Source organism: Erythranthe guttata, chromosome 1 (assembly GCF_056151865.1).
Source record: "Erythranthe guttata isolate IM_541 chromosome 1, IM_541, whole genome shotgun sequence".
Taxonomy (NCBI): Eukaryota; Viridiplantae; Streptophyta; class Magnoliopsida; order Lamiales; family Phrymaceae; genus Erythranthe; species Erythranthe guttata.
In genome coordinates, this window is record NC_142533.1 from 4770486 (window position 1) to 4790516 (window position 20031).

Here is a 20031-nt window from a genome sequence, read left to right on the forward strand (position 1 = left end):
GATCCGATCCTCTTAATTATCTCCGGTATTATTTGTAGTACAGCCTGTACAATTATCAAAATATTGTAAAAAGGAGAAAGAAATAAACTTTTTTTATTTATTATATAACAAAATTAACGGCCTCCTTTTCCCGCTTTAAATTAAAGCTCAAAGATAAAGCGATGAAATATTTATCAGTTAGTGTTAACAAATATTTTATTTAATACTTTTCCATAATTAATTTTTTTAATTTATATGTTAGTGCTAAATATACTCTTCACATCAAATACATTATGCACCAAATACACTCTTAAAATAGTAATTTTTTCAAATACTATTCATTCCACATTAAGTACTAATAAAAATTTAATCACTTAAACAGTAAAAACTTTAGGAGATACAAAATTTAAAGAAAATATGTAAATCAGTAGACAATAAAATTATAGTTAAATATGTCAAGTAGTTTTACTATATTTTTCGATTCGAAAAATATAGTAAAATATCATATTTTATCTTTGAATATGACATATGAGTGATATTTAATCAAATTAGATCGATTTTAATTTATATTATGAATTTTTTAATACATTATAATTTACCCTCTAAGTAAATAATATGCTTACAATTACCATTTGAAAAGAACATGATGTCATGTTCAAGGGTAAAAATGGTATTTTCAGACGATATTTTAGAATAACTCTTTTTTTTTTTGTCAAAAAGGGATAGTAAGTAAGATAGCAACTATGTAGCACGAAAATTTCAACTTTTTAATGCTTTCACGTTTCGAATATCTTTGTATGAAAAAGAAGATTAATTTTTTTTATATAAATAAAAACTTACATATTTTTATATAGCATATTTATAAATATGCCCCTACACTTTTAATATTTACACGTTTCCTCAAGATCACGTATCCCCATTTTTTAGACATGCCGTTTCCCCTCGTCCATTTCCCAATTTTCCCGTATCGGCGTTTTCGTGTCCATGCTGCACATGATAGCAACATACTCCAGGGGGGCTTTTTGCAATTACAAACACGTAAATAGGTCTTACCTTAGGGGGGTTTCGTAATTTGCCATTCTTTCGTTTGTTGCTATATAATATTTGAATTATTACTTGTTCATTAATTTCTCAAAATTTGTCCCAAAAACAAACACTGTATATTCCATTCTTCCTTTGTACAAAAAAGTAACTGCTTACAGCAGAGGATGTATTACTTACCGTTACTCATTTGCTCTTTTATTGGTATTATATTATACACACACGGAAAACCTGTATTTTACAGTCATCAAAACTTCCCTTGTACAAAAACCTGTATTTAACAATCACATCTCTTTCGGTTTAGACGACTTTGTGCACTCGTCGCTACTCTCCGAAACCTGCAAATATTTAATCACTTTACGGCTTTGTTTGGTCGGAAATTATGATTAGGCTAGACAAATGCTTCGAACACTGTAATCAATAACCAATCTTATCAATCTCATCAACACTCCCAAACGATCGACTTTAAGGTATATATACTGCCAGAAAGCATAAGCACGTATATATATATGAAAGAACACGTAATACAACTTACCGGTGGAACAGTGACGAGGCTCGAACTGTCATCAGTAAAAGCTGGCGGTTGCAAATTGCTATGTGGCTGCTGCTGGTCACCATATTCCTGCTGTTGAAGAGCTATTGCCAACTGCAGATCGGAGCTGCAAATCGAATCCATAAAACATGTCAATTCTGAAATATTTCGATACCAAATTGAAGTTCAAATGTAGCAGTCGTAACCATAAAATGATGTGTTCTACCCAAAAGGAAAAAAAAAAGAATGCTAGAGAATATGAGTACTGAAAATGCAAGAAAAGTTTTAATGAATTACTCGAAACTTGAACTTTCTTCGGCACTACCAATGGTAGATGGATAGTCCTGCAAATAAAATATCGAATTTAGAATTCATGCACATACAAACTCGAGCTTTGAGACACTAAAACAGCTACTTACTGCAGTATCAACCATGGCATTCGCTGCATCCCAAGGGCTGTTGGAACGGTCGCTCATCTTGAATTCCTTAAAATCGCCCGTCATGTATACAGTATTACCATTCACCTAACCATGGCGATCATATAAAGCAGGAAACACTACTGAGAACAAAACTCAAGCATCTGTCTAAGTTCCGATTACGAAAGAATTAAACATCTGAATATGACACGATCATAAGTTTATCAAATTTTCTTCTGTATCAATATTGTAAGTGGTGGTGTTTAATAAACTAAATGAGCTTTGACCGGCTTATGAGTCAAAATTGACTGCTAAAAGCTCATTTAGTTTAACCTCAATTCGTTCACCGTAACAAACCAAGCTAGAGAGACTCAAGCATCGTACCCCATTTTTCGAAAACTTGATACTAGCCCAAAAGCTCGACTTAATTAGTGAAAAAATAATAAACCTATAGTTAATTGATTAAAAATATAGTTAAAATTATATTGAAATTTTCAAGACACTGAGCTTGGGTAGTGCTTGACTCAATAAAACTCCGTGCAAACTTGACTCGAATAATAACCAGAACAGGGTCAAATGCAATTTCAAAGTTTTATACGTTTTGAAATTGAAGCAGTTAATGCTATGCTGTGATCTCACCTCATTTAGCTTTTCCCACACCAAACCTGGCTCATGAATGAAACCTTGATCAGTTGCTAAAATGTACAGTTCACCTTCATACTGCAAATAATTTTTTTATTAGGAACAAACAACAAAAGATCTTGTTCTATGTAAAACAACTAATTCTGTACTTAAAAGTTCGAGAAATTATTATTATTATTATTATTGCCTATGAAAATATAGAAGTATAATATAGCTTTATATTTACATGGCATGGACTAACCTTGACCATAGTGTTGAAACGATTATTTCTGAAGAACACACAAATCTCGCCTTCCTTCACGTTGTCTAGTAAGCAAAATAGGCTGTGGAAGAAAACCCACAATCTGAACCTTCTTATCCCAAACAAAGCACATCTTCTCAACCACATGTGGTAAAATAGCAAAACACACGTACCCGTATACAGTCAACTGACTAGCACTGTTCTTCATAAAGTTCTCGATAATTTCCCCTAATGAGAATCAATAAGAGGTTAATTAGATACACTAGCATAACAGTCTTACAGAATGAATAGATAAATTAAACAAGAAAGTATAAAATAAATAATCACCGACTAAATGGCTGTCACTAATTTGAAGCAAGTTTCACCTTGTTTTAAATTCTTCCATACAACTTCTATCTACTTGCTCTGAAATAACCGACTCACCTTCATAAACTGGCTCTCGATTTTCAGAAACTAAAGTTATCGAGTCCAATATGTTTTCTGCGTCTTCATAAATGTCCGCACAATCAGAGGATATCGGTGAACCAGTCTCTTCAGATTCTTCAGTAAAATCTTCTTCACTTGTTTCCAAATGTGTTCCCAAACTAAGATCAGAAGTAAAGGTCTCCGCCTCCGATAATTCCAAGGTTCTTAAGAGCTCTGCTTCTTCCTCAATGTCCCCTTTTCTGGCTCTATGGGAAGGACTTGGAGAAGGTAATACAGGAGCTGAAGTAATTGTTGCAGCAGCAAAATCAACGTTGTCATCTTCTAGTTTTTTCTTCTGCTCGCTCTTTGTTTCCAATGAAACTAGCTCCAACGTTCGAATGTTATATGATTTGGAACAGATAGCAGCATATGTTTCATTGTGCTGAAATGCATACATTGGAAACATTCGTAAGAAAAAACCAAATTTACCCACATTTTGCAAATAGTGACCACATATGAAATGATAATCAGATTACGGTCCAGGGACTGTTCATTCTATAACCCCAAATACTCAATGAACAGGCATAGGTCAACAATTTCGAAAAACTGTTAACCGGTAACTATCTTAATCTTTTACCTAGTTCCACCGTCATGCTAAAAAATCAGCAGTTTTTCCAGAATTTATGCCAAAGACGGTAAAAATGAATGGCGTTAAAAACCGATTAGATAAAACTCATGCTTATAAATCGGTGGTCGTGTTTCCAGACTTAACACCTAAACCATTAACAAAATACCCTGAAACTGATATCATGAATATTTGAATGGCATGCATATATGAATGAGGGATCAGGGTCAGAAGTTGCAATCACATAGCTTAGATACATAATATGAAAAGCCATATTAATCTAAAGAGTTTCAATCACAAATTACGGTTTGTTATATTCGAAAGATCTATACCTGCGGGTCAACGATCCATCCATGATAGAGTGGAATACCCAATAAGCCAAATATTGCACATTCTGGAGTGAACTCAAAATCATCAATTCTGAAAAATTCACATATAAATGTGTCAATTACGACCAGTAAGAGAATTTCCCTTTCACTGAATCATATTGGACTACAACAAATGTTTTTTTTTTTTTTAATCCGTAAAAAATATGAAAGAAAGTTTTCTACAATATATCCTATAGCATGCACTACGAGACTGCAATTATTTAGTGCTGCAAAACAAAAAGGCAAAAAGCCTAGAAGCTAGTTTACCTTCTAAATTTTATATTCATGTCAACACCGGTTGTAAGTCGAGGAAGTAAACGAATCGTATCTGCAATATCCTTCTGTCGATTTTGAACATAGCCAGTTTTTTTGTTCGGTCGCCCAATTGATAAGATCAAATTAATGAGAAAAGGAAACACAAAAGTATTAATATCTGTCATATATGATGAAAAAAAATGTAAATAAGAAAATAATGCACAAAAGGAGACTACAACATTGCCAGTTTTCGAATCGAGCAGCCCAAGAACAAGTGAAAGCAAGTAATCTTGTGAAACCTCTCGAATATCTAGATTGAAATCCAAACTGTACTTCAGTGAAAGAACATTACCTGTGGTAATGAGCAACAGTACGTTAGCCGGACAGAAAATAAAAGCGCGTAAACGCGAAGAGAAACCTAAAATCAGCCGATGGAACGAGTAGGTTCTCGATTCAAAACTACAAAATCCAATACCTCAAAATGCAATACCTCAAAATACAAAATCCTAAATAAACTAACATAATCACAAAATTAATTCCAGGAATTCCACGAAAATTGACATATAGGATTGTTCAGCAGACACATTCAACGTGTAGATCATACACCATCGCAACTCATCCCAAGCAATTTCAATCTCAATCTCAATTCTACCAAAATAATTCCAATTTCGTCTGTTCATCGCTCCTTTCAAATTGATTGAAAAACTCAGAAAAACACATACGTTTAGAGAGAGAGAGAGAGAGAGAGAGAGAGAGAGAGAGTAGTTACAGATAGCGAGGAGAAGGCAGGGGCCATTATCGCGTTGGAGAAAGATAGGCGTGGTTCGGCCAAAAATTTGTACGAGTTTTGTCCTGTGCAGTACCTCCTTCTCTCGTAAATCGTGCTCCGCCTCCAACTTCTCCGGCGACGGCGGATCACCGGTGGTTGAAGCAGAAGGAGAAGGGGAAACCATTTCTCTGTTCGCAATTTTGATCGAATGCTTATTGTTAGTTTGTTACTATAAAATGAAGAGGGAAATGTCGAAGCAGGTGTGAGAGTGGTGACATTTGAAATATAAAAGAAACGACTTTTGAACGGTTCCGGAGTTCGGCTTTTGACTCCAACAGTAACAAGTTACTTTCGAAATAAAGGGTAAATTATACTTACACCCCTTAAATATGCAAAAATAACTTGAAGATCCCTATAGTATCGCTAATCGCAATCACCCCCAAAATATTGTTAGAAAAACCTAATGGAATAACGGATTTATGAGTTATTCCATTATGGTTCTAACGGACTATTACTTTCAGACAGTGATGGAGACCACATAGAGCTCGGATGTGACATGGCTCCCCGAACATTTCTTAAATCATTATTATTTTATATAAGATTTATAAATTTTCGTCTATGGTAGCATTAACGGCCCCGTGGGAAACAATTGTAGTGCATAGTGGTTCCTAGGACAAGAAATCTTGGCTCTGGTAATTGTTTCAGGGGTGTAACTGTAATTATCAATACCACAGGGACCTTAAAGTTATTCTAGTATACCTTAGGGGTATATGTGTAATTTACTCTAAATAAAATATAAAAAACAAATAAAAAAAATTTACGCAATTTTATGAGCTTAAATATCACTTTTGTAAAAGTAATTAACAGTTATATTGATTTTTTTCCCTTCTTAGTTTTAACCAAGTCCACTTGTGAATACAAAGAATGAAGATAATTATTAGACTATTGTCTCGTCTCCTAATAGATGATCTACTGCTTGGAATAAGTGGGCTTGTATTAATTGATTCAAATTCAATTTTTTTTATTACGGTTGCTAGGTCGAGCATGTCACACATGGTTAGTCTAGTGTGGTTGGCTTATGTCTCTTGTATAATTTGCAAGTTATTGTACAAGAGTGTAGATTTACCCAGTGCATCTATACAGTTGGATGTCGGTTCCTTCATTAACAAAAGAAATTGAAAAAATTATGATACTACTGCACGTATGGGTGTAAGTCAGTTGGTTCGAAATGGTAAATTAGTGCAATCTCTCTCTCTCTCTCTCTCTCTCTCTCTCTCTCTCTCTCTATATATATATATATATATATATATATATATATATATATATATATATATATATATATATATATATATATAAGGGTAAATTACAACCACCTCTGAGGTATGGTTAAATTACAAAAACTCTCCTTTTTGTTTGGGTAATTACAACCCTCAACTATAAATCTTCTTACACGTCCACCCTTGCGGTTTCAATTTTAGTGAAATATTCGAGATTATATGAAAGATTATCACTTTTGTACCCGTTTTATCCCATCGGAACTCCACATTTTGAAGCAAAATGATCATAATATGTATTATTTGGCTTATATTTGTTAGATTGTGATGCATCAGAAACTGTATTTTTACACAAAACAAGTACAAACTAGAGCACATTCCACGAAACCTAGACGATTATGTTGAATATGACACCATAAGGGTGGGGATGTAAGAAAAAATCATAGCTGAGAGGTTAGATGTAATTATTCAAACAAGAGGGGTTTTTTTCCTAAATTGACTATACTTTAGGGGTGGTTGTAATTTACCCTATAAAAAATTGATGAAATTTTTGTTAACTAATGTTTTATGTAAGACTAAGTTTTATGTTTAGTTGAGTTGACTAATGTTTTATAGTTAATTGACTAAAGACTTTTACTTCGTCAATTACTTTCTATGCACATCTTAGATATGGACCGACGACTTCCTCTCTAGTCGAAATTATGTATTAGTAATATTGTTGTCTAAACAAAATAAATATTATTGTTACTACAGTAAGAGCAACTCCAATGCTAAACATCAAAATTGGATTATCAAATACTCATTTGATAATTAAGATAATATTTTAATATCCATATATTTACAATTTATTTACTCTAACCATGGTTATCTAAATCAATAATCAATTGGAAGTTTTTTAGTGGTTTTATTTGTAATTGCCACGTGTCATTTTTTGATTGGATGTTTAGATAGTTATTTTTTTGATAACTCAATTTCGGGATGTATTTTTACATTCAAAGAGGTAGAATATCAAAATACTTACCCATTTTGATACTCCCATTAGAGTGGAAAATTTTGATTTTGGAATATCAAAAAAGTGGTTTATGAATTTGATAATCCATTTGATAGTTCCATTGGAGTTGCTCTAATATCACCGTGTGATGAGCAGTTAATGTTGGAAATTAAAAAAAAAAAAAAAGGAAGACATCGATGAGTGAAAAAAATTGAGGAGAAAAAATTCAAAAAAAAAAAAAAAGAAGAAGAATCAACATTGTTGACCGCCGGTCAACAACAAAAAAATTAACTTTTTGAAAAGGAAAAAAAAAAAGTGAACTCCGTTGATCTCGACGTTCAACAACAAAAAAAGAATTATCAGAAAAAAGAATTTTCTAAGAAAAAAGGATTTTTTCGGAAAAAAGGATTTATCACAAAAAAAGAAAAGAAAAAGGAAATAGCGTTGATCGGTGCCGAAGAAAAGTTCAAGAAAAAAGAAGTAAAACTCAATGCCGTTAACATGCTCTCTCTTTCCTCTCCTATTTTTCTCTTCATCTTTCCTCTTTCTCTGACGACGACGGAAAATTATTGTCAAAAGTCAAAACCCACAAATGGCTAGAAATGATGAACTAAATCCATTGTCCACTTTAGTTCTTGGAAGATGTCGTTATAAAGATCAACTGCAGATCATTCCTTTAAGAGTAATGCAACTTTACTGGAGATATACAATGCTATTACAAGAAAGTGGGACGAAATATCCATCCCTATGCATTGATCTGTCAATACTTAGTTCAACGAGGAAGATTGTATTGACAATGACATGGAGAATATGGTTACATTGCATTTGATAATGATTAATGACGTTGAGTGTGGTTGAGATTGTCGTCAGCCACAAAGATGAAACCAATTAGCGTGGAAAGAGGGTCCGCGGACCGCGCTGATGACTTGTAGGTCTCCACTTTTGCATTGCTGAAATTAATGCGTTTTTTATTTGTTCATTGTTCTGTGATACACGGTATGGAATTTCCTCAACTGCATACACATAAATACATGGAGGTGTGAGTGAGTGAGTTTTTATTTTTGCCAATGGGTATTTTGCAGTTAGATATTTCACAGAGGTACTAGTTGTAGTGGACTCAAAGAAACGTACTATAAAGTCCAATGCCAGTACTTTCAATACTTTGTTTCAATATTGGCTAAACACAATAGCAATACTATTGTAATACCTGCGGTTCAGTCCCCTATTTCATCATCCAAATGCACTGACAGTACCATTGTTTCATACGATATATCCTACAACACCCACAAAGAACATAAATTGTTCTAAAGAATAATAAGATAAATGTTGTTCCCATCCTATATCAAACCCAGCAAACATCAAACCCTTGTTATGCCAAAAAATGTTTTAGGGAAATGCTAATGTCACCGAGGAATAATATCCAAGATTGAAAATGTTCAAAATCATGCTACTCTATAATAAATAATTATTATTAGCAACACAAATGGTTCTGCTTCTTTGAAAATGAAACCAAAAAAAATTAAACCTTGATGTTTCTTCTTCTTCGCCATTCTTCGAAAATGGGTTCGTTTTTTTTCTCCTTCTGCTTTATTCTTCTTTTGCGCCTTTGCTTGTTCATGTTGTTTAATGTGTTTTTTTCCAAGAGTTATGCGTACTAAGGAGTTTTTTCTTGCGTCGTATCTTTTCCTTCTCGCTAGTTGTTTAAAAAAAAAAAAAACTGAAAGTTGAGTTCTGAATTGTCATCGACAATACAATTAAGAGAGTATAATCCAAATGAGGCATTGAAAGTTGGGGAATAAAGTATATATATGTAAAATCAGAATAAAGTAAAGGACATTTAGTATTTGCATTTGCACCTATTCTAGAACTGAACTGCATCTAAAATTTTTTCATTAGAAACTAGTACGCTTTTAAAACATTTGTAGTAACCGACAACCATTTTTGAGTTATCAAAAGGGATTTACTTACCCTTTATTCTAGTATTTACACCTACCCTATGGACTTAATACGCTTTTAAAACATCTATAGTGTAGTAACCGATAAACGTATTTGAGTCATCAAAAGGATTAATTACCCCTTATTTTAAAGATTTTAATAACTTAAAAGGTACTCGAAGCAAAAGATATGTATACTTGAAGATAACAAATATCTAATGTATAGTTTATTAATAATTTACTAAAATATCTAGTCTAAAACCCTAATAAAAGATTTTCACTTATCCAATATATACTTTTTCCCATTAATAAACTAGTCAAATAAGATAGATATTTTCACAAAAATATCATCAATATTACTTGTCAGCCCTCGGAGTGGGCCAAATGGCACCTCCCCCCACCTTTTAATTCAACCAATTAAAAATAAACATATAAATTATTCACCGCACTTTCCACTTGTTTGCTTCTCCCACTCCTGCAAACACACACACACAGTAGCAGAAGTACTGTGTGTTCTTTGTAGGTATGGTTGTATAATCTATCTATCTTTCTTTCCCTAGTTTCATGGTGATATTTTCTTCATAAAAGTTTATATTCTTTATTCCACGGTTGGTATTAATTCATCAAACTTCTTACCGTAAATCGTTCGTTTGAACTTCTTGTTCACCGATCTTCACTTTGTCTGAACTGTTTCTAGGGTTTTCTCGGACCAGCTGTACTACTACTGCTAGCAGCTCGATCCCTTTTTCATTAATGTTGTAGATCTGGGGAAAATAAATGAAACCCATTAAATTAAAGTTGTCTGTTTTTGGAAATTGCTATGTTTCTTGAATTTTTTTTTTTTTTTTTTTTGTTTTATAAATTACAGGAATAAAAAGATATGATGAAGAAAAGTGAGATGAAGAGGATAGAGAATGCAGCGAGCAGGCAAGTTACGTTTTCGAAGCGGAGAAACGGGCTTCTGAAGAAAGCTTATGAACTCTCAGTTCTTTGTGATGCTGAAGTTGCTCTCTTTGTTTTCTCCCCCTCCGGCAAACTCTATGAATACTCTACTTCCAGGTCTCTCTCTCTCTCTCTCTCTCTCTCTCTCTCTCTCTCTCTCTCTCTCTCTCTCTCTCTCTCTCTCTCTCTCTCTCTCTCTCTCTCTCATGTATGATGCATCAGGTTTTGTTTCTGTTACTGATATTTTCATGGGTTCGTGTCGAACTCATTACTCATCTGTGTGTGATATTATATACATGTATATATGTATATTTATATTTATATGTATATGGTTGTGATATCATGTTGTAGTAACTTTGATGATGATGATTTTTGGTGTAGCTGGTTATGAATTTACAGATGATATTTATATATAATTAATTAAACGTATAGGTGTCACTTTATTTATTTTTTTATATATAGTTATCTCTTTAACTATTTGTTTTATAATTTTTATTCCCACTTGGGAGTTTTGAATTAAACCCTTTGTTACACTGATTTTTGAATCATGCACGATGAAAAAATTGTGCAACTGAAATTATTATAACTATATTTCAAATATTAGAATTTATCATACGATCACTAGTTTTAGTTTTATGATTTTATGAACGTAGTTTTAGTTTTATGATTTTATGAAAGTGGGTGTTCTTATTTTTTATTTTTTATTTTTATTTTATGAAAGTTTCCTGACACTTTTTAAAAATGTTCAAACTCATGTGATTTCCGAAAATTTTGAAATTTTCATTTTAGAATTGGAATGAATTCCTCGATTCCGAAAATTTTGGAATTGAAATTAGTTTTGTATTCCTGAAATTTTTTTTTGGATATTTTCCGAAAAGGTTAATTTTGATCCGGTTAGGGGTGCAAGTTGGAACGAAAATTCTAATTTCCCCCGATTCCGATCCAAAATGTTCCGATTTTGGAACAACTTTTTTCATCCCGATTTCCGAAATTCAGACTTCTGACTTTTTTCGATTTTGTTGGATTGGAATTGAAAATATATAAAAAAATTGGAATTTTCGATTTCCAATCCGATTTAATTTCCGAAATTAATTATATAAAATACACCTGTAAATATGTTGTTAGAAGTTTTGTTTGAGGATTTTGACATATTGAATTGTTCTTAGAAGTTTTATTGAATCTTATGATGTGGTTTATTTTTACTTATTATTTTGAACTAAAATTTAGTAGTTATTAGTTTTACTTTTGTCGACGTAGATGTTCTTATTTTTGGAAAATTATGAATTGTTCATAAAGTTTTGGAAAGTTTTGCAATTTTAAATTTATGCGATTTCGATTTGTTTCCTAAATTTCAAAATTTCCGGGCCTTTTGGAATTGTAATTGAAATTGATTTTGTACTTCCGAAATTTTTTGAAAATTTATCGAAAAGGCTAATTCCATCCGACTTTCACACCCCTACTTTGAATGGAAGATTATATTCAAATGCAATATTTGCAGTTAGTGTAATGTTGAAAACCTAAATCCTGCAATTTTAATTTTGTGAGAAATTTATATACCCTGCAGACTCACACAACACAAAATATTGTTGATTATCTTCATTTTAACAAAGTTATTTAAAAAGATATATTCGCAATAAAAATCTTGTAACTAACTTGATTAAACTAAAAACATTTATTATTAATTAACTGATGAAATTCTTAATTACTGAAAGAAGATTATAATGTACACATATAGCATGTTATATAGTATATTTTAAATATGTTCAATATTTTTCAACATGGTTTAAAGATAGTGAATCTCGATCGTACACACGGCCGATTAATTACTCGTATTTAATAATTTTTCAGTACGAGCGACGATGTAGATCTTATTAATTATAATTAGCTGATCTGATGATGAATTATAATGTTTCTTTTGTTGATTTTATTAAGACTGCAAATACATAAATTTGTTTATTAGGCTATATATATAAATATATGTAATGACTCTACATTTCTGAAAATGGCAACAGTGTGATGAACAACACAATCGAAAGGTACGCAATAACGAGCGACAAAGCCGAAGAAATTGGGAAAACAACTAAGGAAGAAATTATTCAGGTTTGGATTCTACTCATATTTCTAATTCATAGCATAACAAAATGTGATACATAGCTTTTATTCGACGTGCGTAAAATACGTATAGATCTATATATACATGTCTAATTGCCAGAATATATATAATCCGGTGAAATTCACTGAGCAAGTGTATCGTAAGAAAAACGTATTTTATATATGATTTTGGTGAGGTTCGAGTTTGGTCTGGATCCCTAATCTCTGAAAAATACATGATTTTGTAATGTGTGATAAATCAATATGCAAATTGTTTTGGTTTAATTTTCTTCATTTTTGTGTTAGAGATATTTTCTTAATGTTTGAACTTTTACTTAAGAAAGAAGCCATGTGCTGTACTTAAAATAATATAATGTTACAAGCTCTTTGGAAACAATAAGCCCTTAGTTTGGTTGAGGATAGGGGTGGTAAACGAGTCGAGCCGACTCGTGAGCTTGATGACTTGGCTCGAAAAAAGCTCGAACTCGAACTCAAGTTTTTGAACTCGTGAGCTCGAGTTTTCGGACGAGACGAACTCGAGCTAGTTTTTAGTTGTTCGTGAGCTCACGAGTCGGCTCGCGAGCCTTGTTTATTATTTTTATTTATTAATTAATTAATTTATTTATATATTATTTTTTATTTAAATAATGTATAATAATAAAAAAATATTATAGAAATAAATAAAAATAAAATATATAATTACAATTCATTGTTTATTTTGAATTTTTTAAATAATTTTTAATAATAATAATAAAAAAAAATAGAAAAGCAACAAAATGAGCTTGGACTCGAGCGCGACAAAATGAACACGAGCTCGAGCCTGCTAAAAGAGGCGAGCTCTGCTCGTTCACACCTAGTTGAGGAGATTTGCCATAATTAATTAAATAATTAAAATTTGTTTGATATTTGATAAACCATATATATAACTTTCTAGTTCGATCCCGAAATATTGCCATATCATGCCTCTTAGGCTCTTAGGGAGCTTTTTTGTAAAATCAATATTTAGGTTTCATTAGATTGTTTAATCTTATCATGGCTAATCATATACTGACAACCAAACGAGGTTTTAAGGAGATTAACTTATTTTCACGATTTTGATAAACTTATTTTATTTTGATTATATTAATCATCTAACTGTTTTATTACTCCATCGTTCCCATTTTATTTGTCATTTTAGAGAATTTCTTTTGTTTCACAATAATTGTTACTTTAGAATTGTAGTAAAACATTTATTGTATTTTTTACAATTTTGCCCTTAGTCCACTTAAGAGCAACTTCAATGGAGGAATAACTTCTATTTTGATGCTCCACATCTCCAATGGGGGAATTAAATTGGTAGTTATTTTGATATTCAATTTTCGGAGATGCAAAATGCATCCTCAAAAAAGAAGTATCAAAACATTAATTACCCAACAAACCTATTATAAATTGACATGTGTCAATTTTAAATGTATTTATACTTATATTTAAATTTAATGATTCATTTAATGCCTGCGGTTGAAGTAAATGAGTATCGAAATAATAAAACGAGTATCAAATTAATATTTGATGATCCCTGTTGATACTTTGCCAGTGGAGTTGCTCTAAGAGAATTAACAGTGAAACAATTAACTAGAGGAGTTTTTTTAGTCATTTTGTTCTCTCTTTTTTTCTCATTTTTTTTCTTCTAATTAATTATTTATTTTATATATTGCTATTATTGAATCTGGTGCAGCACTCGGAAAATAAGTCTGCTAGGTTGCACAAGAAGCTTGGGCTCCTTGAAGAAACTAAAAGGTCAACATTCTTTGTTTGACCCTTTTTTCTCACAAGATAATATTAGTATTTAATTAATTTTATATATATATATATATATATATATTATTTTTACATATATATGAATGTTTATTATATATTTCAGAAGGCTATGCGGAGAGAGTTTAGGTTCTTGTTCTAAGGACGAGCTCGAAAAAATCGAACAAGAGATCAAACGAAGTTTAACTACCGTTAAGGCCAGGAAGGTACGTATACGCGCTACATATTGACATATGTATATATATATATATATATATATATATATATATATATATATATATATATATATAATTTCTTATGTCCTATAATCAAAATTAATGTATCGATCACGTATTATAGTAAGCATTTATATAATTATCGAACGATGAGTCGTAATTTATTATTTTTTTTTTCTACCAGAATAAACTAATTCAGGAGAAGATTAATCAGCTGAAGCAACAGGTATAAAACCTTGTACACAAATTGTCAGTTGTCAAGAACTTAATTAAAATCTTGTACGTTGTTCGATCGATTCTGAACCTTCAATTTCGATGATGTAGGAGAAGAATCTGACGAATGAAAACGCGGAACTAATAAAAACGGTGGGTGTATACATACATACAGACATACATACACCCATTTAGGGTAAATTACAACTACGCCCCTGAGGTATGCTAAAATAATTTTAAGGTCCCTGTATTATCGATAATTACAACCACCCCTGAAATATTGTTAGAAGCTCTAACGGGAAAATGCATTGGATACGTTATATCTGATAGATTTCGAACGGACTGTTAGTTTTAGGACGTGGTGGAAACAAAATAGAGCTGTGGGTGATTTAAGAAATGTTGGGGGAGCCATGTCACCCTCTAACTCTACGTTTTCTCCACCACTTTGTTAAACTAATAGTCCATTAGAACTCTATCGGAATAACGTATCTAATGCATATAGATTGTAACGATGTTTCAGGGGGTGATTGTAACGACACTACATGGACCTTAAAGTTATTTTAGCATAGCTCAGGGATGTAGGTGTAATTTGCCCATATATATATAAATTGTAAGTTTAATTATTATTTATTGTTATATAAAATGAATTGGTTTATGTAGCGTGAGATGGTGAAGAATCTGAAATTGTCTAATCCTCCAAAAGTTGAACCAGCAGCAGCTATGGAGGGGGAAGAAACCCCCATGTTTCATCTGTGAGTAATATATGTGGAGAGAGAGAGAGAGAGAGAGTTCTATTATTAATAATATATGCAATAATAATATCTCTCTCAATAATGAATGAAACTCAAGTGAATGAGTACGTAAATATGTGATGTAATAATAATGGTGTGCCACGTCATTACTTAATTATTAAGGCGAAGTTGAGGAGTTGATCTCTCAACCAGGCATGAACTCATCATGTGAAGACAAGATATAAATATATTTTGTTGTTTGTGTATATTATTGTGTATGGCGGGTGAAAAATATATATGTGGGTAAATGGGGGTCGGGTATTGGTAGGAATGGCATTTTTTCCCGACCTGTGGGTACCAGCCTCAAAATTTTCGGATAATGCCTAGCAAATAAATAGAGTGGATATGGGTTCTAATTTTTTCCCTAAAAATGGGTTTTAGGTGGGGCTGATTTGTATATACCCGTCCCGTAGACCTGCCCCGCATATATATATATATATATAAATATATATATATATATATATATATATATATATATATATATATATATATATATATATATATATATATATATATATTTGTCCAAAAAAAAAACAATTTTTCAAATAAGGGCATATTACAAATAAGGGCATATATATATATATATATATATATATATATATATATATATATATATATATATATATATATATATATATTTATATATATATATATATATATATATTTGTCCAAAAAAAAAACAATTTTTCCGGCGTTGGCTTTTCAACTTTTTTTTTTCTTTCTTCCGGATTTTTTCGCCGGATTCCGGCGTTGATTTTTTTTTTCTTTTTTTTTTTTCTGTAACTTTTTTTTTTCCGTTTAACCAACAATAGTGCTGTGATTGACATAAATATTAACTATATTATTGTTAAACACAGTAAAATTAACTAAACTATAGTTTAACAAAGTAATATTGCTATATTAATCTCTAGCACATTAATATTAACACAACAAAACTCATTATTATTGTGTAATAAAGTAATATTACTATGTTGACCGTTCAACAAATGTAAACATAATAAAAAAACCAAAAGAATTAATATTACTGTGAGTGACAGTAATATTATTACGTTACTCCGTGAATAACTCAAACAAACAAAAAATCCAAACAAAATAATAATATTGATGTGGTTGACACCAATATTACTATAACAACAGTAATATTACCATCAACCACAGTAATATTATTGTGTTTACAGTAATATTACAATAATAGACAGTAATATTATTACGTTACTCCGTGAATATAATAACTCAAACAAAACAAAACCCCCAAAAAAATAATAATATTGGTGTTGTTGACAGTAATATTATTGTGTTTACAGTTATTTTACTGTCAATGACAGTAATATAATTACGTTGACTTGTCAACAAATCAAACAAAATAAAAAAAATAATAAAAAATAAAAAATAATATCATTACATTGATTTACTGTCAACGACAGCACAATTACATAAATGTAATGTCAACGGCAGTACAATTACGTTAATTAACTATCATTTACAGTATAATTACGTTAATTTATTGTCAGTGACAGCACAATTACGGTCAACGTTTAGCGGCGGACGTGGAAAAACAAAACAAACGAAAAGAAAAAGACTTAAAAAAACACTAAAAAAAGTCAACGCCGGAGACCGGCGAAAAAATCCGAAAGAAAGAAAAAAAAAGTTGAAAAGTCAATGCCGGAGACCGGCGGCAAATTTTTTTTTTTTTGAATTTAAAAAAAAAAAAAAAAAAATTTGAGTCAAAATTGAATAATTTGTGAAATTTGAGGTCAAATTGAGATTAAATTAAGTTAATGATGAAACTGTAGCATATTAAATTATGCTAAAAAATAAATCAAAATTGAATTTTTGTGGTCAAAATTGAATTTTTGTGGACAAAATTGATAAATTGGGGTTACAATTAAGAATTTGGTATAAATGGTTGAGGGTAATATTGGGATATACATTAATGTTTCCTTTAGTTATAATAAATATTAAAGGGATGGACTTTTGCATAAAAACCTCTTCAAATAAACCTGTCACCATATCTTTAGTCTAAAATAACCTGCATAATATAATTCTTATCAATTCCATCCATTATGCTCTAATTTCCTTAATATATCACATTAACCTTCAAAATAATAATTTTCAGAAAAAATATTTTTTTTTTCAGAAAATAATTTTTTTTCTGAATTTTTTTTTTCCGGCCAGATTCCGACGTTTGATTTTTTTTTTTCTTTTTTTTTTATTGAAAACTTTTTTTTCCTTTGAATTTTTTTCCGGCCGGTCAACCACTGTTGACCGCGGGTCTCCGGCGTTGACTTTTTTTCTTCGATTTTTTTTCTTAGAAAAAAGTATTTTAATTAATATTACTGTCTTGACTACTAAATTACTGTCTGAGACAGTAATATTATTGTTTGGGACCGTAATATTATGAATATTATTTTTCCGAACAGTAGTATTATTAATATTCTCAGACAGTTAAATTACTGTTGGAGATAGTAATTTAGCAGCCAAGACAATAATATGAATTAAAATAATTTTTTTTAAGAAAAAAAAATTAAAAAAAAAAGTCAATTAACAATTAAATTACTGTCTCCGATAGTTAAATAATTGCTGGAGACAGTAATTTAGCAGCCAAGATAATATTAATTAAAAATACTTTTCTTAGAAAAAAGTCAATTAACAGTTAAATTACTGTCTGCGACAGTTAAATAACTGTCGTAGACAATAATTTAACAACGAATACAGTAATAATAATTAAAATATTAAAAAAAGGTCAATTAACAGTTAAATTATTGTTTGACAGTTAAATAACTGTTGTGGATAGTAATTTAGCAGCCAAGAAAGTAATATTAATTAAAATATTTTTGAAGAAAAAAAAATGTCAACTAACATTTAAGTTACTGTCTCCGACAGTTAAATAACTATTGGAGACAGTAATTTAGTAGCCAAGACAGTAATATTAATTAAAATATTTATTTAAGAAAAAACAAAATAATAATAAAAAAAAGTCAACGACGGAGATTCGGCGGTCAACGGCGGTTGACCTACTGATTTTTTTTTTTTAAAAAAAAAAGTCAACGCCGGAGACCGACGGTCGAACTGACCCGTTGTCATCCCTACTAACTATACATTTGGTTCACATTCTCTATTAAATTCATTCTAAAAAAATGCCCATCCACTCATAATTCAAAATCTGCATTAAGTAAAATTCAAACTGCATATATATATATATATATATATATATATATATATATATATATATATATATATATGTGTGTGTGTGTGTGTGTGTATATTATTTTTTTTTTAATTTTTTATTTTCAAATCAATATGTTTATAGCACTGAAAATAACTACATGTAACTGTAGTAAACTATAGTAATGCATAGTTATGTTCTTTTTTTTTTTACCTCATATGTTTAGTCGATCAATTATATATACATACACGAATATTGGCTTATACAAAAGAAATATATAAATCCCAATAACAAAAATTTACAAATTTTAATATTTTCTATTATAAATCACCTCATAACTAATATAATACAAATCGAAAATACACAAAGTAGACGTAACTTCAACCTAAAATTTTGACATCTTCAAGGAAATGATCAATGGCCTTCATTAACCTACAATTGCATAATCAAAACAAAAAAAAATATTTTAGTGCAAATCAACAAAAAATAAAGAAATATCAAAACACTCAAAAAACAACAAACACTAAGAAATCGAGAGAGAGAGAGAGAGAGAGAGAGAGAGAGAGAGAGAGAGAGAGAGAGAGAGAGAGAGAGAGAGAGAGAGAGGGCCATAGATGCGAATTTTAGATCAAACCGTCAATGACTCTCACTCCAAGCGCCTCCTACTAAAACCCTATCCTCCGCAAACCACTCAAGATTCCGCGTTCATAAATGCAAAAAAAAATATAGAAATAAATCTGAAAATATAAAAATGAATGAAATTGACATCAATAATATAGATCACGACGAGAGGAATCCAATGGTGGGTAGCCCTTCAAATTCCGACTAACGAAAAAAAAATTACACCTCTGATAAGACCACCGTCGTCGAAATACGCCGACTAAAAAAAATTGCAGAAACAGATCCAACACTCCAAACTGAATGAAATAACCACCAAAAGAAATAGCTCGACGAGAGGAATCCAACGATAATTGAATCATGGAATTCCGACAACCGGAGGGAGAGTTATGACTTCAGAAAACAATATCACCGGATAGAGACATGAGGAAGAATTTAGATCTGAGAATTGAGAGAGGAAGATAGAGATTGATATAGATTGGCGGCTAGAATTTAAAACTGATTTAAAGGATACTCTGGTATTAGTTATCCCTTATTTTAAAGATTTTAATAACAAAGAGGCACCCGATGCAGATGACATATATACTTAAAAGTTAACAAATATCTAATGTAGTTCTTTTTAATAATTTATGAAAATATCTAGGGCTGTGCGTTGGTTGGTTTGGTTAAAAACCAGGCAGAAAACCAACCCAACCCATCCAACCAACTTTGGTAAATATTGAAAACCGT

General features: G+C 31.0%; 2 protein-coding genes and 1 long non-coding RNA gene across 3 annotated transcripts; 2 read left to right on the forward strand and 1 right to left on the reverse strand.

The window, feature by feature from the left end:
- Positions 1–1082: 1082 nt before the first annotated feature.
- LOC105956197 (uncharacterized) lies at positions 1083–5565 on the reverse strand. Its single transcript, XM_088818317.1, has 12 exons — positions 5274–5565; positions 4744–4856; positions 4517–4590; positions 4214–4301; positions 3275–3698; positions 3025–3079; positions 2852–2933; positions 2608–2688; positions 1972–2076; positions 1850–1896; positions 1556–1679; positions 1083–1358 (listed from the first exon to the last, which is right to left on the reverse strand). The coding sequence occupies exons 1-12, from the start codon at positions 5455–5457 to the stop codon at positions 1305–1307; spliced, it is 1431 nt and encodes a 476-aa protein (XP_088674443.1). The 5' UTR covers positions 5458–5565; the 3' UTR covers positions 1083–1304.
- A 4317-nt stretch (positions 5566–9882) lies between these two features.
- LOC105956199 (MADS-box protein SOC1) lies at positions 9883–14802 on the forward strand. The gene is made up of 6 exons (XM_088818382.1): positions 9883–9995; positions 10341–10531; positions 12427–12514; positions 14220–14281; positions 14406–14505; positions 14699–14802. The coding sequence occupies exons 2-6, from the start codon at positions 10353–10355 to the stop codon at positions 14744–14746; spliced, it is 477 nt and encodes a 158-aa protein (XP_088674508.1). The 5' UTR covers positions 9883–9995; positions 10341–10352; the 3' UTR covers positions 14747–14802.
- A 15-nt stretch (positions 14803–14817) lies between these two features.
- On the forward strand, positions 14818–15724 carry LOC105956201 (uncharacterized). Its single transcript, XR_016031310.1, has 2 exons — positions 14818–14880; positions 15388–15724. It is a non-coding gene; the product is annotated as an uncharacterized LOC105956201 (long non-coding RNA).
- Positions 15725–20031: the final 4307 nt, after the last annotated feature.